This window comes from Anthonomus grandis, chromosome 8, assembly GCF_022605725.1.
Source record: "Anthonomus grandis grandis chromosome 8, icAntGran1.3, whole genome shotgun sequence".
Lineage (NCBI taxonomy): Eukaryota > Metazoa > Arthropoda > Insecta > Coleoptera > Curculionidae > Anthonomus > Anthonomus grandis.
This window is the reverse complement of record NC_065553.1, coordinates 14,605,158-14,622,219: the sequence shown is the minus strand read 5'-3', so window position 1 is coordinate 14,622,219 and position 17,062 is coordinate 14,605,158. Positions and strand designations below refer to the sequence as shown.

Genomic DNA, 17,062 nt, shown 5'->3' with positions numbered 1-17,062 from the left:
ATAAAACAAACATGCTCCACACAGATTGCCTATATTGGTAATAATAATACGACGGATTTGTGACAGAAACATTTGGGGAAAAACCATTTTGGCCAACGCCCTACGTGGTTGTTAATAAATTGAAAAAAGCATGTAATTAATTGCGAATTATTCTGGTATCAGATTTATTTAATTCCGATATTTACGGTATTTTCGAATAAATTTGGTGATTTTTTTATTGGCATTAAACTGTAGAATCTCGAGATTCTCGGGATTTACATATCGGATTTTTCTACTTTTAATACTATTTGGCGTTATTTCTATACTTATACCCGTCCGACTTCCATATTATTCAAAAATATCAAAATTTATAGTATTTTTTAGTGGCAATTCAAAAAAATCAGTTTTACAGCACCCTCCTAGATCAACAAAAATTTCAAAAATATTTTAATAAAGGGTTGGCCTCGCATAACAATTACTGCGCAAAATTGAAATCTATATTATAATCTGGCCTTTTCAAAGTGACAGTAAACCTTTACTTAACAGGTGTTAGGCAACATATCGTGGAATACTAATTAAGTTTAATCCAAGTAGCTTTAGGATTTATTTTTTTAATTATCTATGTATTATATAGATTAATAAAAAAAAACAATTTATAGAAACATTGATTATATTAATTAAGAAAATTAGAGGCGAGTAGTTCTTTGGCTTGCCTACAAGAAATTTAAAATTTTCTTGATCATTTTACTGAGGCAAAACTTCCTTTCGTGCCAACACGGGCAATGAAAGAATGGTAATATAAATTTAAGGCGCATTCCATCATCGTTGCATTACGAAGATCGCTGTTGTCATTAAAATTCCGCCTTCGAACGGTAGTTTAGCAACCCAGCCGGCTCGTTTGCCACTTATTAGATCCGCCATCAGCGTTTCTTTTACTTCTTTTTATTTATTTCTCCAGGCGAATACATCAGTGGAGCGACGAAAACCGAAAATTACTGCTTATTTAGATTTCAAAAATAGATGGAACTGTAGCGTTTATTATACAGTTTGTTTAAAATTTCTTTTTTCAAATTAAACTATTGTCCAATGCATGCACTGCATGTCTTTCTCAAATACCAATGCATGTCCAATACAATAGGAGACAACTATTCACTGATCGAATTATTAATGTGAATTGATTGAATGGGCATCCGACACTCCTTTACTTGAATTTACAAACGTTTGAATCCATTGTTTTCACGGTTCAAGGGGCTTACAACTATAGCTAACAGGTTTTTTTAACTGTAGTTTAATACAATAAAATAATTTGCAGCTTTAGTGTGTTGAAAATTCTAAGATATAGAAGTGACATAACACTGGTTTATGTAACAATAATATATTCCATATTCAAGTGTTAACTGCTTATACATTTTTATTACCATATGTTAGCCCTGAATTGTTTATTAAGAGAAAATGCTGTTCATTTACTGAACAATCATTATTATTACAAATTATGCATATAATCCCTTTTCTTGTCAATGCATATTATTTTTTGCCTGAAGGTACATATTAATTTCGCTTCCTTTTACATAACAGAACAATCAGGAAACGAGAAGAACATAATATCGACGTTCTCAGTACGAAGATCAATTATTATTAGTAGAAAATAGTGATAACAGGTTTCATGTTTTACAAGTATCTAATAAATTATTATCTAATAGTGACATATCAATATCAGCTTTGAAATATTGATAGCGAATAGGCTTATTAGAAACTTAGTAAGACATAGTAAATCGATAAATTTTTATTAACTTACATTACAAACCGGCCCATGTAATGCAAATGGGGAACTTTCTCACTAATATGAAAAAGTTGCTTGATGATTGAATATGTTATAATCCTATGTAATAACAGGGTATTCAAAAAAAGGTTAATTGCATATGAAGATTTATCTGCAGGGTTTGTTTAAAAAAGAACTTTCATGTATTGACTTTATTTAAATGATTGTAATCGGAAAAGGATCTAAAGCAACATTAGTAGGTATTATTGAATATCAGACTGAAAAACGGTGGAAATAATAATACCAAGTTTATTTAAGGTTTAAATTACTATTTAGAGCGCACATGCATGAAGTGTTAAAAAAGCTTCTTAGCATGAAATCTCTATATTTTTCATTCATAATTCATTCAAATTCAAAACGTTTTTTTTTCCAATATCAAAAATTACAAAACAGTTATACTTATGATGTAAGTGAAGTTAGCAAATAGGAATGCATCTCGATTATAAAAACCGTTTCTCAAAAGTGCAAGAGGCACTTTTAAGTGATACATCCTCAAGAAAAAGCAACAAAAGAGGAAACAAAGAAAAAACCTTAGGTAAGAATATTTTTTCGATACATTTTGATAATGAGAGCTTGGAAAAAAAAAAAAAAAAACAAGAGACGAAAATGTAAGTGTAGACTTGACCCAGTACAGCTACATGAATATGACACAACCTGAATGAAAAGAGACTGGAAAAAATCCATTTGACATTTATCTTAATACATATTTAATTATTAGGCATCATACTGTGACTGCATAAGCATATTTCTTATGCATTTCTTATACTTATAAACGGAATAATCTTTTACAAAACGAGCCAAATTGTTCCACAAATGAGCTGCAACGTAACTAAATGATTTTTGAAAAGCTGCTGTTGTATGTTGAGGAACCCTAAAAATATTAAACCGTCGGGTATTATGGTTGTGTTCATGCACTTTCAATATGTTTTCTTAGATATGGTGGGATTCTCGACTTTAAATTTCTGTATATGAACGAGTACATGTGATATTTGCGTCTATTTGACATTGAAAGAAAAAATGATTATTAAGATATGGGGTGATATGACTTCTGTGGCAATTATTGAAGGAACATGCAGGAATTTTGCACTTTTTGAATAGAAGATGAAACTGCCGATGTAATTGCCTTATTGTAGATTACATCACCATAATCAAACAATGATAATATTTATGAGACTCCTGTACATAATGCACTCAATGTACAAGAGTCTCGTAAATTCCTTCAAAGAGGTATGATTACAAGCCTTGTTGAATTTGTATTAAACACGATGAGTTCATAAAAATAATGGAAAATTTCTTAGTCACCAATTATGCATGTTATGCATTATTTTCTATAGTGATGGCGCGCTCTGAGAAAAACCGTCAATAATAGTTTTTAAATTGATAGGAGTATTTTTGACTTTTGCTTGAGGGGTGACTAAGAATAGATTTATAATCGGCAAATAATATTAGATTGCTATCTGTTACAACATTCATAAAGACATTCAAAAAGTCAATAAATATTCAGAACAATATTGGGGCCAGGACTGACTTTGAGTGATACAGTAAATAATGGGCAAAACTATGGACGTCCTATAATGAAATATTTGTGGCCACTAGTTAAAAATGTTTCGATTAATTTTAAATTATTGTCACTGATATTATAATGATGGGGTTTCGTTAAGAATGTATAGTTGCGCTTAGTTTTTTCATATATAATAAATAGGTATTTTCATGGTAAGTTGTACATTTTTCCTAGTTTAAAAGTTTGATTACCTCCCAGCTAGACTTCGCCAATTGAGAAATTTGCCTATTGTTTGATATCATTTAGAGTAATTAATATATGAAATTGACATGGAATCGTATAAGAGAAAGCATATTTAATAATGTATTAGAGACCAACGACACTTCCACCTACACTATTGCCAACAGATCTTGTATGTATGTGTTTATAAGAAAAAAAAATTTAGAGCATGGCTTTAAAAAACCCGCTATAGGAATATTTAATAATTATATTTAGATTGTCATTCATTAGGATCTGAAAAGAAATCATAAATTTTGAACCCTTAAATTTATTATGATTTTCTTACTAAAAAAACTCTAAACATGGAAAAGAACCATAAATTTCATTTGTTTAAGTATGCCAATCAATAAAACCTATATTTAAAACTAAATTGGGGATGGGCGAATAGAGGGTAATAATAGGTTAGGATTATTAACAATTTGTGTCTGATAGCCTAAAGCAGCATTGATTTTCAGGAAAATTTTGATTAAGATAATCATTATAAAGTTTTATGAAATTTAACAAAATGTTTGGTTTTGATGGTTTTCAAATAACAAATATATTATTATTTTTTAATTGTGATGGAATTTTTTTTTTAAAAGATACTTTAAAAAAACAAAAACCTGCTCATTTTAATTCGAATAAAAGACTTTGGAAAATTAATTTAATTAACGGAAATAATAATTCCATATTAAGCTCTCTTATCCATTCACTGGTAGTTTGTAATAGTGACACAGAAATATCTGTTAAAAAAGAAACTGAATGTATGTATATGTATGTAATTCTTAGAGCTCAATTATCCGTGACCATACTTCTGTCAGTTTCAAATTTCACTCTTAAAAAGGATTTTTTTTGCATTTCCTCATCGATTGACTCTTCGAGCAAAACGAAGGCAGGAAAAAGGTAACGGATATACGGCGTCGCGTTAACTACATCTAAATCGGATTATCGGCACACTGAACGGGTGAAAGCACAACAATCGCAATTCTGTTCGGCTATATTTTTTTTCTTTTGCCTGACCTGCTCTAATACGGAGCTTATGTAAATCTATCTTTATCGATAAACATCACGATTATTGGGAATGTAATAAATGAAGAAACACGTTCGAATTTACAAGACCTTTGCGGCGATCGCACTACCTGACCAAATTTCTTAAAACGCAAAGTATGAACTGAATTTTAAATCTAACATTTAAATGTTACTGAAACGAGGTTTTTCATTTAGTCAGTATGGCGAAATTTTAAGGTCGTAGGATTTATTTATTGGTATGCTTTAAATCTAGATATGAGTTTAGAAAGGCTTCCAATCCACCTAAGATGCCATTATTTCATTCCTAAAAGCTCTACAAAGTGTAGATAATAGTAAAATTTTCTAGCAGGTTTATTCTCTGGTTTTATTTGGGCATTTGATCTGGTTAATCTCATTATTTTTATTGTTTTGTCATTTCATTATTCTCATTCTCATTACAGACACATCAGATGCATATTGGTAGTTTTTCAGTACTGATAAATTGATTATTCCTCGACATAGGTTGAATATTAAAAATGTTTAAGGCTTTTTCTGCATTTGTCTTAGTCAGATCAATAAACAGTGTATCTAAATTTAAGGTTGAGGTCAAAAAGATTTTGTTGAAAATCACTCTATTAAAGCTGGATTTCATTATTTTGACTTATGTTCCTTTATCTTTCTTATTTATAATTAGTAGTAATTGAATTAAAAAATTAGTAAATAATGATTCAGTTTAATAATTTTATTTGATATATTTACAAACAAATTTAACAATCATATATATTTCATATTTCTATTCTTAAAAAATGTCCTAATTAATAAAACTATTCTTTCAGGTTGCGGTATTAAAACCACCAGAATTTCAAAGTTCCACATTAGCCTCGCAATTTCAAAAGGCCGTGGAACATCTGGCCAATTGTAAGCAAAAGAAATGTTCGGTGTGCGCTTATGCAAAATCGTCCTACAAGCGGATATCGCCAAGTAACCAAAAGTAAGTTAATTTAGTTTATCTTAAGATGATTTTTATTTTATGTTAACCATTTTGAAATGTAATTAAATTCATTGTTTATTGACGGTTTCTCCTTAAGAACATTGCAAAAAAAGTAGTCTTAAGAAAATTAATATTAAATAAACATAACATTATTTTATTATGATATAAAAAAACATAAAGGATATAAGAAACCATTACGAATAATAAAAAAATATATATATAAGAACATTACTCTGTCATTAGGAGCATTACTAATTCAGTAAACTTAATATTCAGTCATTCTTAATGGTAAATATCGAGTATTTTATTTAGTACTAAAAATTACTTTTAAGGGATCTCAAATTAAAGAAGTCCAAATGACTGCACTTGTCATTTGCCAATAGCTGCGTTTACAACGTACGGATCTATTAGGTCCATGGATCAAATGAATATTTTTATTTCCTAAGACTATTTTTATTTAGTACAGCCCTGTTTACAAGGATTGATTTTGAGGGTTAAATTAGTGCAGATTATTTCTAGGATCAAAATGTCATTTGAAGGGAGTTTATCATTTTAGACGAAGAATTATAGGACATAACCTCTAAATATTTAAAAGTGTTATTGTTGTTTAAAAATAAACTAATAAATTATTTTTCAAGGCTTAAACTTGTCCTTCCCGTTCATCTTTATTTTTATAAACAAACAAAAATAAAAATCTCGTAAGCTAAAGTCCAAAAAAATTTCAAACTTGGTACCGCAAAATAGGTCCTAGGTGTTAAAAAAAATTAATTTAATATACCCTGTGTGGAAAGCATCAAATTTGCGCATCAAATTTTAGTGCGCTGCCATTTACACCGAAAAAATTGTCCTCGTTACGTAATTTTATCCAAGTAATGTAGACGTAGCTAATGTTTACTCCTCAACGGAGTATTATAAGAGTCCAAATATTCAGCATTTCCCTGCTTTTTAGTTTTTTTATCCTGATCTCATCTATCATCTACTTCTTTTCCCAATATATTAATATGAATCTAAATGAAATTAAATGTAAAGTCACTCTCAAATCTTTTTGTTAACTCTTTTTAATTATATTTTCATTTTTTCATTTTGCAATCATTATAATTATTGGATAATTAAATTGCGTTATAAAACAAAGAACAAATTTTACTACAGAAGATACATTCAAACTTTTATCGTAATGCGTTTTACTATGGTCCCTTTTTAATTTATAACTGATAATGACGTAATCTTAGCAGTTTTTTTTAAATAAACAAGCTTTTATGACAAAAACCTTTTATTATAGCAAAATTAAACATTATTTTACAAATTATCTCTTATCGAAATATTAATCGCAACCTGTTTTAAAGATTTATCTGTTTTGAAAAACATCACGTTACTACGTTAATCGATACAATGAAATTTATTATATTTTTTAGGAAACGTGACTGATAAGATGTAATTTATGTTTTTATTTCAGTCGTAAGCTTTTCGGATGTCTTCAGACTCCGTTCTTGGAAATGCGTAATATGATCAAGCCGCCACGATCTCCAATGCATGGAGGCGAAGGCGAAAGTCTTTCCGAGTGGTTTTGTCCCTTGGAAGGGTCATCTTCAGGGTCCGGTAATAAACTTGAACCTTTAAGCATGTTTTCCGGGAATTAAACTATATTCGCTTCTATACTGCATTTCAAACAGGTAGAGAGTAATAAAATGTAAATTTCCAAGAGTTTTGTAGTCATCCATTGGCGTAGGTAAACTTAGTACCTAGTTAATGAATAAAGCGAGAAAAAAAGGTAGAGTTCGAACATTACAAGAAGGGTACAGATAGGTGCGATTGCAAAAGTGTTAAACAATGTAGTATTTGCTATTATTCCGTGTCGTTTTATTACTTTATACCTATTTGAAAAAGAGTATAAATTCACTTAAAAATTCTCATAGACATATTACTTTCTATTTGGGCTTAAAGACTTCTAAAATGTATTTATGTTATTAATCTGTTTACAACTGATTAAACAATATTTAATTCTACAGCATGCCGTTTGACGTGATACCGCTATTTATAGTATCTTGGCTAAATTAGAAAAAATGGTGTATTTTTTTGGTCAATAAAATTGGCTTTAAAGAGTTGCGAAATTTCTATTTGTTTCTGATTTACAGGAGAAAATTTAAAAAAGTCTAATATTTATTTTATTAACTAAAGAGCAAACGACAACAAACTAGTGTCTTCATTTCTGTACTTGGTAATATTGCAGTTTTTCAGATATTGATACGAATTTTATTGTTTTAAATATCGACCCAGATTTTTATTGCAATTAAAATAATATACTTACTACTCTATATTTTATTATTATATTATTCACTTTCGTACAAAAAAGAGCGATCATCAGGGTTGGGTTGGTTTTTCCTCCCTAATCTGATTTTTTGTTATTCTTTTTTTGTGGTAAAATATCTTTTGAATCACCAAACAGCTAATTTTTTAATTTGGACTTTTATTTTTTTTAATTACACCACTCTATAGAAAAAATTCCAGGTATTAATGAGATAAAAAAATACAACTACATTCTAAACAAAAACAAAAAAAATACATTATCAATAATAATACTAATAGTTGCCTACAATATCACAATAATAGGAGAAAAAAAAAATTTTATGGTTGCGAAAAGTGTACTGTTTTAATTTCGGACAAACTGCAGTTGAATACGTATGTCACATTGATCCTGAACAGAATTAAACTCACACACTCTCTGTTTTTAATGTTTTAAGCTACAACTTAAACTAGGGCTCTTACTAAAAATTTAAAATATTACATTAATATTCATTATTAATCTACTTACTATTAATCCCTTATATCTTTGAACATTACAATATTTTAATTTGTTTAGCATCCGGTTACGTCCAAAGCGAATGCTCATCATTAAGCGTCCCATTCGCTGAACTCTCAATTTCTTATATGGACGACGTTTCGGAAACTTCATCGAGCTACCACCTTCAGGAAAAAGAGGATGACGTACTTGACGGCTACAGTCAGGAAAACCGAAACAGTTTTAGAGGTACGAATACTGTTTTTTACACCTCTTCCCCAGAAAAAAAAAATAAAACAATAAATGCTGATCTCTCCTACAGGTTTTGGCAGTGACTCCGGTTTCTCCTCGGATATTTGCGGGGATTACAAAAGTAACGCGACGACGCCGAAAGAGAAATTCTGTCCCACGGCTACACTGGACGAGCAGGACTGTGCCAAATTGACTAGAACCAAGTGGACGGCTAGTTTCCGTAAAATCATTCGTAAGATTAAGAAATAATCGGTAAAAATATTTTTTCAGGTCGAAAATACTTAATTGGATATCGGAAATCTGTTTAGGGTCAGATTACGTGACGTCACGTTTTATTTCAATTTGCACAAAATTCTTTTGTACGTTTTTTAATTAACAAAATGACTAGATAGGGTGTGCCAATAGTTTCAGCTAGGCTTTAGTTTCTGAAGTTCTTTGGTAATAACCAGCTATAGGATTTTTAGTGGTACAATTTACATTCTGTTACTACTAGTATATTAAAAACCATTAAAGTAGAAATTTCTCAAAAAGAAAAAACTCAAAGCTTTGTTCGCCTTAAATTTTTTCTCATTATACAGGGTGCAAAATCTTCAGTCACTTGCCTCTTGCTATATAATTATTTGTTCTATTAATAATTTGAAACTCAAAAAATATATCAAATCAAAAACTACTTCCAAGCCGTGAAACTTTGGTTTCAACAGAAAGTTTTAGAAGTTAGTCATTTTTATCATTTTCGCAACTGCCATATGGTGCGTTCTCTCGCAAAACGTAAAGTACTTTATGATTATCACAACGCTTGCAGCAATTTGTGTCTCATTAACAACACGACTGACTGAAGATGTGCTCACCAACGCCATGAGAGCGCGCCACTAGTGATTTGTCAATAACATATAGGCGTAATAGAATTATTGATAAAGGCTATTAAAATTTCCCATTTAGATATTAAAAATATGTCAAAAAATAGTGTTCCCTTTTTATTTATACCAATTTTTAATCTCATCCATATCGGGTTCTTTGTCATAAGTTTGAAATGTGAGTTAAAGTAAAAATTTTAAAGAATCTGTTGATGAAATCTTTTAAAACTGCTTATAGTTGATTGAATTTCTTAAACTTAAAGTGGCAAAACAGTTTTTTTTAAATTAATGTTTCAATAAGAAGTACCGATTGAATGAGAATTAGGTGTTTAATATAACCTTTTTTCCTTAGATTACACTTTATTTATTAAATGTATTAAACTATCAAAGGGGAGTTATCTGAAATTTTAAAATAGACTGACGTAGAATTTGTATATAAAAAAATAATGTAATTCATTAAATTATTGTCATGAATTTACTTTTATTTGAGTTCACGATTTACTATAAAATTTATATCACCAACGTTTTGAACTTCGAGCAACCAAGTCTTTGTCTACGTGATAAATTAAAATATATTTTGGGACTTCTTAAAACTATGTATTAGGATAATGATATTAAAATCTTTCTACATTTATTAAGTTCACGTAAATCTTGTTGTTCTACTTGGAGTATTGATAAACTTTTTTCAATAGATTTGGATATGAAATGTCACTATCAATTTCCATTTAAACACAACATCATCCAGTTGATTTTTATGACATTTATAGTAAGGAGACCAAATATTACTTCAAAACTATTCTTATAAGGGAACAATACATATGTTTAAAATAATTAATACAATCAAATTCAAAAAGACTACGCTATTACGAATCTTAATTGCTTTCTTCAAATGTGCGTCAAAATATAGAACTTTATTACATCACGGCTCCTAAAACTTCTGACCCTATAGTAGATCCAAATAATGCTGGCGCTCTGCCTCTATAGTAAATCATAACTTTGCAATTTATTCGTTTTGCGATATCGTGCGTTTAAATCCATGCTATTTGTACCGCACCATTCTAAAAGTCTGCTCAAGTCGTTCAATAATTATGATCATTTGGAATTTATGTGACCTGGTCTATGAAAATGGGGCTTAGGTGTCAAAAAATAATTTTCCACTTTTTTGCCAATTCGGATAGAGTTTAGGAGGCTCGATAAAAGGTTACTAAAAATTAAGGAAAAGGTACAAATATGAAAAAAAAATCCTTTTTACTCGTGCATGTACGAAAAGGAAAAACAAACGGCCAACAGATATATTGTAGAAAGTAAACTGGATCGCATGCCTCAAAACATTCATATCATCTGAATGAGATAAATGTAGTTCATCTTCATGATTATTTGAATGAACATCATCATCGGACCCATCATTGCTTCACCGTATGTAGGAAAATATCGACTTGACGGCACTAAACTGTTCAAATCAAATTATTGTTTATTATTTTGTGATTGCAAAATAATAAACAATATATACGAGCCCTGTCTCAGTGAAGTTGGCCCAACTATCAAAACTAGGATTTTTTATAAAATTTGACATATTAGCGAAAACGTATTAAAAACTAAAAGGTATTTCTGATAACATATGATCTTTTTATTTAATATTAGCTTAAAATACTACATGTTTTATAACTGAGGAAAGATATCTTACAAAAATTCAAAAAATCTGTCGATTAATAAAAATCAACAAAACCAAATAGCAGCAAATTACCACTGCGTTACATCGCCTTTTCGACTGATTACTGCTTTGATACGTCTTAACATAGTGTCAACTAATGTTTGACAGTCATCTGGTGTAAAACTGTTCCAAATTTCTTGGAGACGGGTTCGCAATTCTGGAACGGTTCTTGCGGGATTCGATCTGAGCTTCTTCTTCATGATATGCCACAAGGTTTCAATCGGCGATAGATCTGGACTACTCGACGTCCACTTTAAAACTGGAATTATGTTTTCTAACATCCAATCTTTTACTTTTTTAGCCGTATGGCAAGCGGCACCATCTTGTTGGAAGATACATTCGATATTGTTTAAACGCATTTGTTCAATTTGGGGTATTAGGTTATTTTCAAGCACATTAATGTACTTATCAGCATTCATAATACCTTCCACAAAGTGTAAGTTTCCCACTCCACTTGCTGACATCGATCCCCAGATCATAACAGAAGCCGGAAACTTAACTTTTTTTTTAAGACAGTCATTCTGAAACACTTCTTCTTTAGTTCTTATGACACGACTTCTACTATCACCAACGGATACTTCAAATCTGGCTTCATCACTCCAAATAATCGAGTTCCATTGGTTCGAAGACCATAATATACGCGGTCGACTTCCAATTCTGGGTTTTTGAGCAACAGATCCCGTTGTTTTGTACAATTTAATAACATTTCGAACTGTATACCTCGATTTGTTAATACTGTCAGCGATTTGGGAAGCATTTTGACCTTTTAAATGCAAGTGAATGATCACTTTTCTTATTTCGTCAGAGAGAGCCTTACCACGAGCCATTTTTAATTGTTAACAACAACACTAATCCATTGAAAGTTGATTTAAACGTCAAAATCGGCTTCTTAGCAACGCAAAATATTGTTCTTAGCAACGCAATTTGTTTTATACAGCCTACTTTTATTTTATCGAAGCGCATAAACAGACCATTCAACTAAGTTATTTCCATCACGTATTTTGCGATAGAAAAATCATTTTGCAAAGAAAAAAATATCGAAATTAAAACGCTTTAAAAATAGCTGCGTCGGTTTTGTTATCTTTCCATAAACATTTCAAGAAACCAAAAATATTATATTTGAAATAAAATTTTAGTTATCCCTTAAATAAATTTTAAAAAATCATGTTTTGGGGCGTTGGGCCAACTTCACTGAGACAGGGCTCGTATATTACAGTGCGGTATGCGATAACAATGATAACATTTGCAAACTCACTTCTTCAGGGTTTCTCATTACTAACAAAGTACGCAATTAACTAATAATAACAATAATATTTTGAGTAGAAACAACACGTGACGTCCTTGAATATAGTTAGACACCAGTCAACATGGAGTAAAAGCAGACAACTAACGAGAAACTGACGAAAAGAATTGTTACCTTTTCGAATTGTTTTCGCACGTTAGCTTCCTTTTCGTAGACCAGGTCACATATATAGCGTATTATAGAGTACTACATATAACATTATTCTAAAAAAAAACACATTGATAGTTAATGTAAAAACTTAGTTATTTTTCTATATGTAAGGCAACTTTCCACCCATGGTACTAATTTACCATAAATCATAAACAATTTGGAAATTAAGACTTGATATTTGTTTTCTTCTGGTATAAGAAGGAGGGTTATAAAGGGAATATCTTACATACATTTAAAAACGGTTGCAAAAAAATAATATTTCTCGACATTCTTGCTAAATATATATAAGGTCTTAAGACCCTGTACTTCATGAAATTATAAAAATGTTTTGCAGAATACGGCTTAGTACAAATCTACAATTATAAACAAAATAGGAAAAACATCCTCTGGATCGCATCCTAAATTTTGATTTATAGTAGTAATGGATTCAAATATATCTATCATAGAAATAATATAATGCACATTTTGAATCTGTTATACTATTTATTGTGCCTGGCACATATTTAAGTTATTAACAAAAACCCTTACTTATTATACCCTTATACCCAAATCTTATTTATACAAGAACAAAGCATCTCATACAAATTATTGTTCCATTGAGAGGAGCTCAAACATTCTTAGGAAAAGAGGTTTCGTTATTTGCTTTTCAATCACACATACCTTCTTCATCCGGAAAAACGCGATTAAATCAAGCCTCAAGAGTGTCAAGTAAGGTAGGCAAAGACGAAAAGAAGTGCAAGAAACTTAACAGACAATACTGCAGAACTTAAATAAGAATCGACGAAGTAGGAAACTACTCCCAGTACTATAATAATTTTTTCCTTAAGACTTGAACTTTCAATATTTCCATTCTTTATTTTAAATTTTAGAAACTAAAGCCTGACTGATTAGTTGTAGAAATTCAGTCAATATACTTTGGCAAGCAGAAAAATACTTATTACGATAAACATTCGGCTAATCTATTTTTTATAACGACGTCACGTCACAGTATTTTAGTAAATTATAATTTAGTCGCCGAAAATTTTGACGTATTAAAAAGGTGTTCTTTTCGTAGTATTAGTTAATGATTTTTTTTAATGATATTACTAGATTCTAGATGACAATGTAGACTGCCGTTAGGAAAGTAGAATAATTTGTATGGTGCAGTGCGAATCACTGTTTGTTGAAAAATAAATTAAACAAAAATATTAGGAATTGAATCAAGATGTGCTTAAAAAAATGTTAACGGATTTTTAAGGGAGGTGGATTATTGCCAAAAAAAAACGAACACGGTTTGTTGACTATTTAAGATTTAAATTTAGATTTTTATGTCATAAATCCTTGCCCTTAGGTATTTCTTGTTATAAAACTTCATATATTTTATGCCTGTAGTTGTACAAATTAGTACAACAAAGCTTGAAGGAAGTTTTATTGTTTCAAGTTATGTTGCACCACTTTGTGTAATTACTTACTATAAGAATGTTAAAAAGTTACATCATTTGCCTTAATTTATTTATTTTTACGCAGTATTTGTATTCGAGTCACTCTTACATTTTTTTTTGTACTTAATTTAAAGATTTCTTAGCATGTAGTTTTTACGTTTAATTATGTGTGTTTTGTAGGTTTTAACTTATTTGTAATTTCTATCATAAGTACCAGGTTTACTAAGAATGGCTCTTAGCTATATTTACGAATGTGTTAGTAGTATAGCCTGTGGGAAAAAAATTCAATTTAAAAAAAAAATTGAATCGTTATGTCCTACCTGGTAAAATGAAGTGGTGAGGGTAAGTTGGCTCTATCTTTATTTAAATGTTTATAACTCTGGGTTTAGTAATCGAAATCAAACGAGCTAGATCTCGTTCTAAAGAGCATTTATTACTGTATATTTTAATTTATTTTTCCAATACTTACTTGACAGTACGCGCTAGGCGGCGCTCTCTTATTATTACAACTTACTAAACGTTCGGCGTCTATTTGAAAAAATTAACTTGATTTGAATATGATTGCTTCTTCAAAATACTTTTATTACTTGAAGAAGCTGTAGTTTGAAAGCATTGGGGTACATTTTAGCATTTGATATTTCTGTTTTCTAATTAAAAAATGAAGCATTTCATAAGATATGTTCCATCATAATTATTACTTATTAATCTATCTGACATTATGGTATTCTGATATGTTATCGATTTATTTATTAATTCAATCCAATGGTAACACCATTTTTACATTAAGATGGTAAATAATTAATTTACTATAATTATTTACTGGCTTAATTCTAAATAGAATACCAAAAATTGCTAATTACCTAATAAGAATACACATCACAAATACTTACATTTATTTTTAAAAGTGCTAAAAGGTACAGAAAAATTATAATTGTTACATAAAGAGTTATGTAACAAAATTAGTTCTATGAAAACCACACTTAACCAGATGATGATTTTTAAGCCGTGGCCGTATTTAGAAACAATAAAATTTAAGAGACTCAATAAATTCGGAGCGTCAATCAAGCCATTAATTAATATGTACCAAAAAATCTTGCTACCCTTTTGTGATGCTAATGAAGGGAATTCCAATAAAAAACACCTCTGCTCATTGTTCAACTCAGAAATATCCAAACGGAACTTACAAGAGTAATATTTCAAAAACTTTTTGGCGCCTTCTCAATATCTTGAAGGTTAATATCATAATTGGGGGACCACTATATAATCCCCATACATTCGAATCCCCAAATGTTTTAGTTTTTCTAGAAGTAGAGAATGATTTACTTCAATGAAAACTTTCGAAGTCAGTATAATTACTGTCCACTTGGATTTTATAGATGATGACAAGTAGTTTTAGTATGACAAAAGGTTAGTGATAGTAGACTGCCGAGGGCAAAAAGGCCATGTTACTCTGTGATTAATTCTTACACGCACTGGAGAGCTGTGCATATACTCTGTTTTCAAAGAAAGAATAATTATATAAAATAAAACAAAAATAGGTTTAGATAAAGTACAACAGTACTTTAATAAATATGGATGAATTCCATCAATAAAAGTTTTTGGTTAGAGATGAGCAGAAAAGATATCAGTTAATCCCACTGAAAAACTGCTAACATCCAAGGTTTATTATAAGTAGTAATGAACGTCTTGTAAACAAGACCTAGTTAATCACATTTAAATGAAAATAGATTTAACCTTCGCCACCTTAAGCAGACGGTTCAAACAAAAAGAATCAATATTTACTGAGAATTAAGTGCCTATATTATTTATAACGCCTCTTACCTAGGCAAATTTTCTAAAAAATACCAATATCTTATAGAAGCGGTGGATCTGGGAACATAATTTCCAGTTTTTTATGGTTCCTTTAATAGCAAAATTTTTTTCAACAGCACATACTACTAATATTTTCTGAGATCGAGAGCCCTTCTTAGTGGAACACCCGGTAGATTAAAGCAAGTTTTTAAAGAACCGGGTCAGTTCGTTTCATTTCTTTAGTAAATCATGATAACGTATTTGATTTGCGTTAAAAGCAAATCAAATTTTCAAATTTTTAGTTCGGTGTGAAAACCTAATCATTAAACTAAATACTATGTATGGTTTCATTTTCACACCACAAATAAAACATGAATTACTAGACTAAAAAAGTACTGACTTAAAAGTATTGTATAAAAGCAGGAATGCAGCTCTTTGTACCGACTCTACTTAATAAAAAGGTGCCCTAATTTCTTTAGTAGATTTTATTAAGAAACTTAAATGTTCCTTAAAAGTTTTTTATAATAACAATAATAATGTCTGTTCAACTAGCTGTAAGCGACGCGACCTCATGAAATTGCAATTTTATGATTTGGTTGTGTTGTATATTTTTGTATTTTTTGCGGCTACAGGGGATTTAATATAATTCGTATTATAACCTTTCAAATGTTCTCATATTCATATGTTTAATAACTATATTTTTAGCACTCGACCCCCTGTAGGCGTGAATATGGTTATTGATTCTAATATAAAATTCCGTTTGTATTAAATAAGAAATAATTAAAATAAACTTGCTCTATTACATTACTTAATGTTTAATATTTCAACTCATAGTCATTACATTCCATAATATTAAATTAGACGTGTAATGTTGTTAAATTTTATAGTCAATGTCAAAGGATAATAAATATATAATAGTCCATTTTGTCTGAAAAGAGTCGTGTAATTTTTTACATTTTTCCCGTTTTGAACCTAGATTTAAAAGTGAAATTGTTTAAGCGAATAAAATTGAAATGGCAACTCTAATATGGAGAAACATTTAGAGATTGATTTGCGTCAGCAATTTGAAAATTCCAGGAACATTTACCAAACATCGATTTTCACAAGTTGTCTGTTCTATGCTAAAATTTGGTATTTTTGCAAGCCACTTCTTGTTTGTACGGATTCAATCAGGTTTTTGTTGTTGTCCTCAGACGTCGGTCTTTACCTCGTAATTCTAATAAGATGTATTCCAAGGTATTTCTAGAT

General features: G+C 30.0%; 1 protein-coding gene across 1 annotated transcript in view; it reads left to right on the top strand.

Annotated features, from left to right (window-relative positions):
• Nucleotides 1-16,736, top strand: part of LOC126739305 (uncharacterized) — a 31,330-nt gene extending 14,594 nt beyond the window's left edge. Inside the window, exons 7-10 of the mRNA XM_050444932.1 lie at nucleotides 5,402-5,556; nucleotides 7,010-7,152; nucleotides 8,414-8,581; nucleotides 8,655-16,736. Coding sequence (XP_050300889.1) covers nucleotides 5,402-5,556; nucleotides 7,010-7,152; nucleotides 8,414-8,581; nucleotides 8,655-8,833 — 645 coding nt within the window. The 3' untranslated portion in view covers nucleotides 8,834-16,736. The remainder of the gene's footprint in view (nucleotides 1-5,401; nucleotides 5,557-7,009; nucleotides 7,153-8,413; nucleotides 8,582-8,654) is intronic.
• The last annotated feature ends 326 nt before the right edge of the window (nucleotides 16,737-17,062 follow it).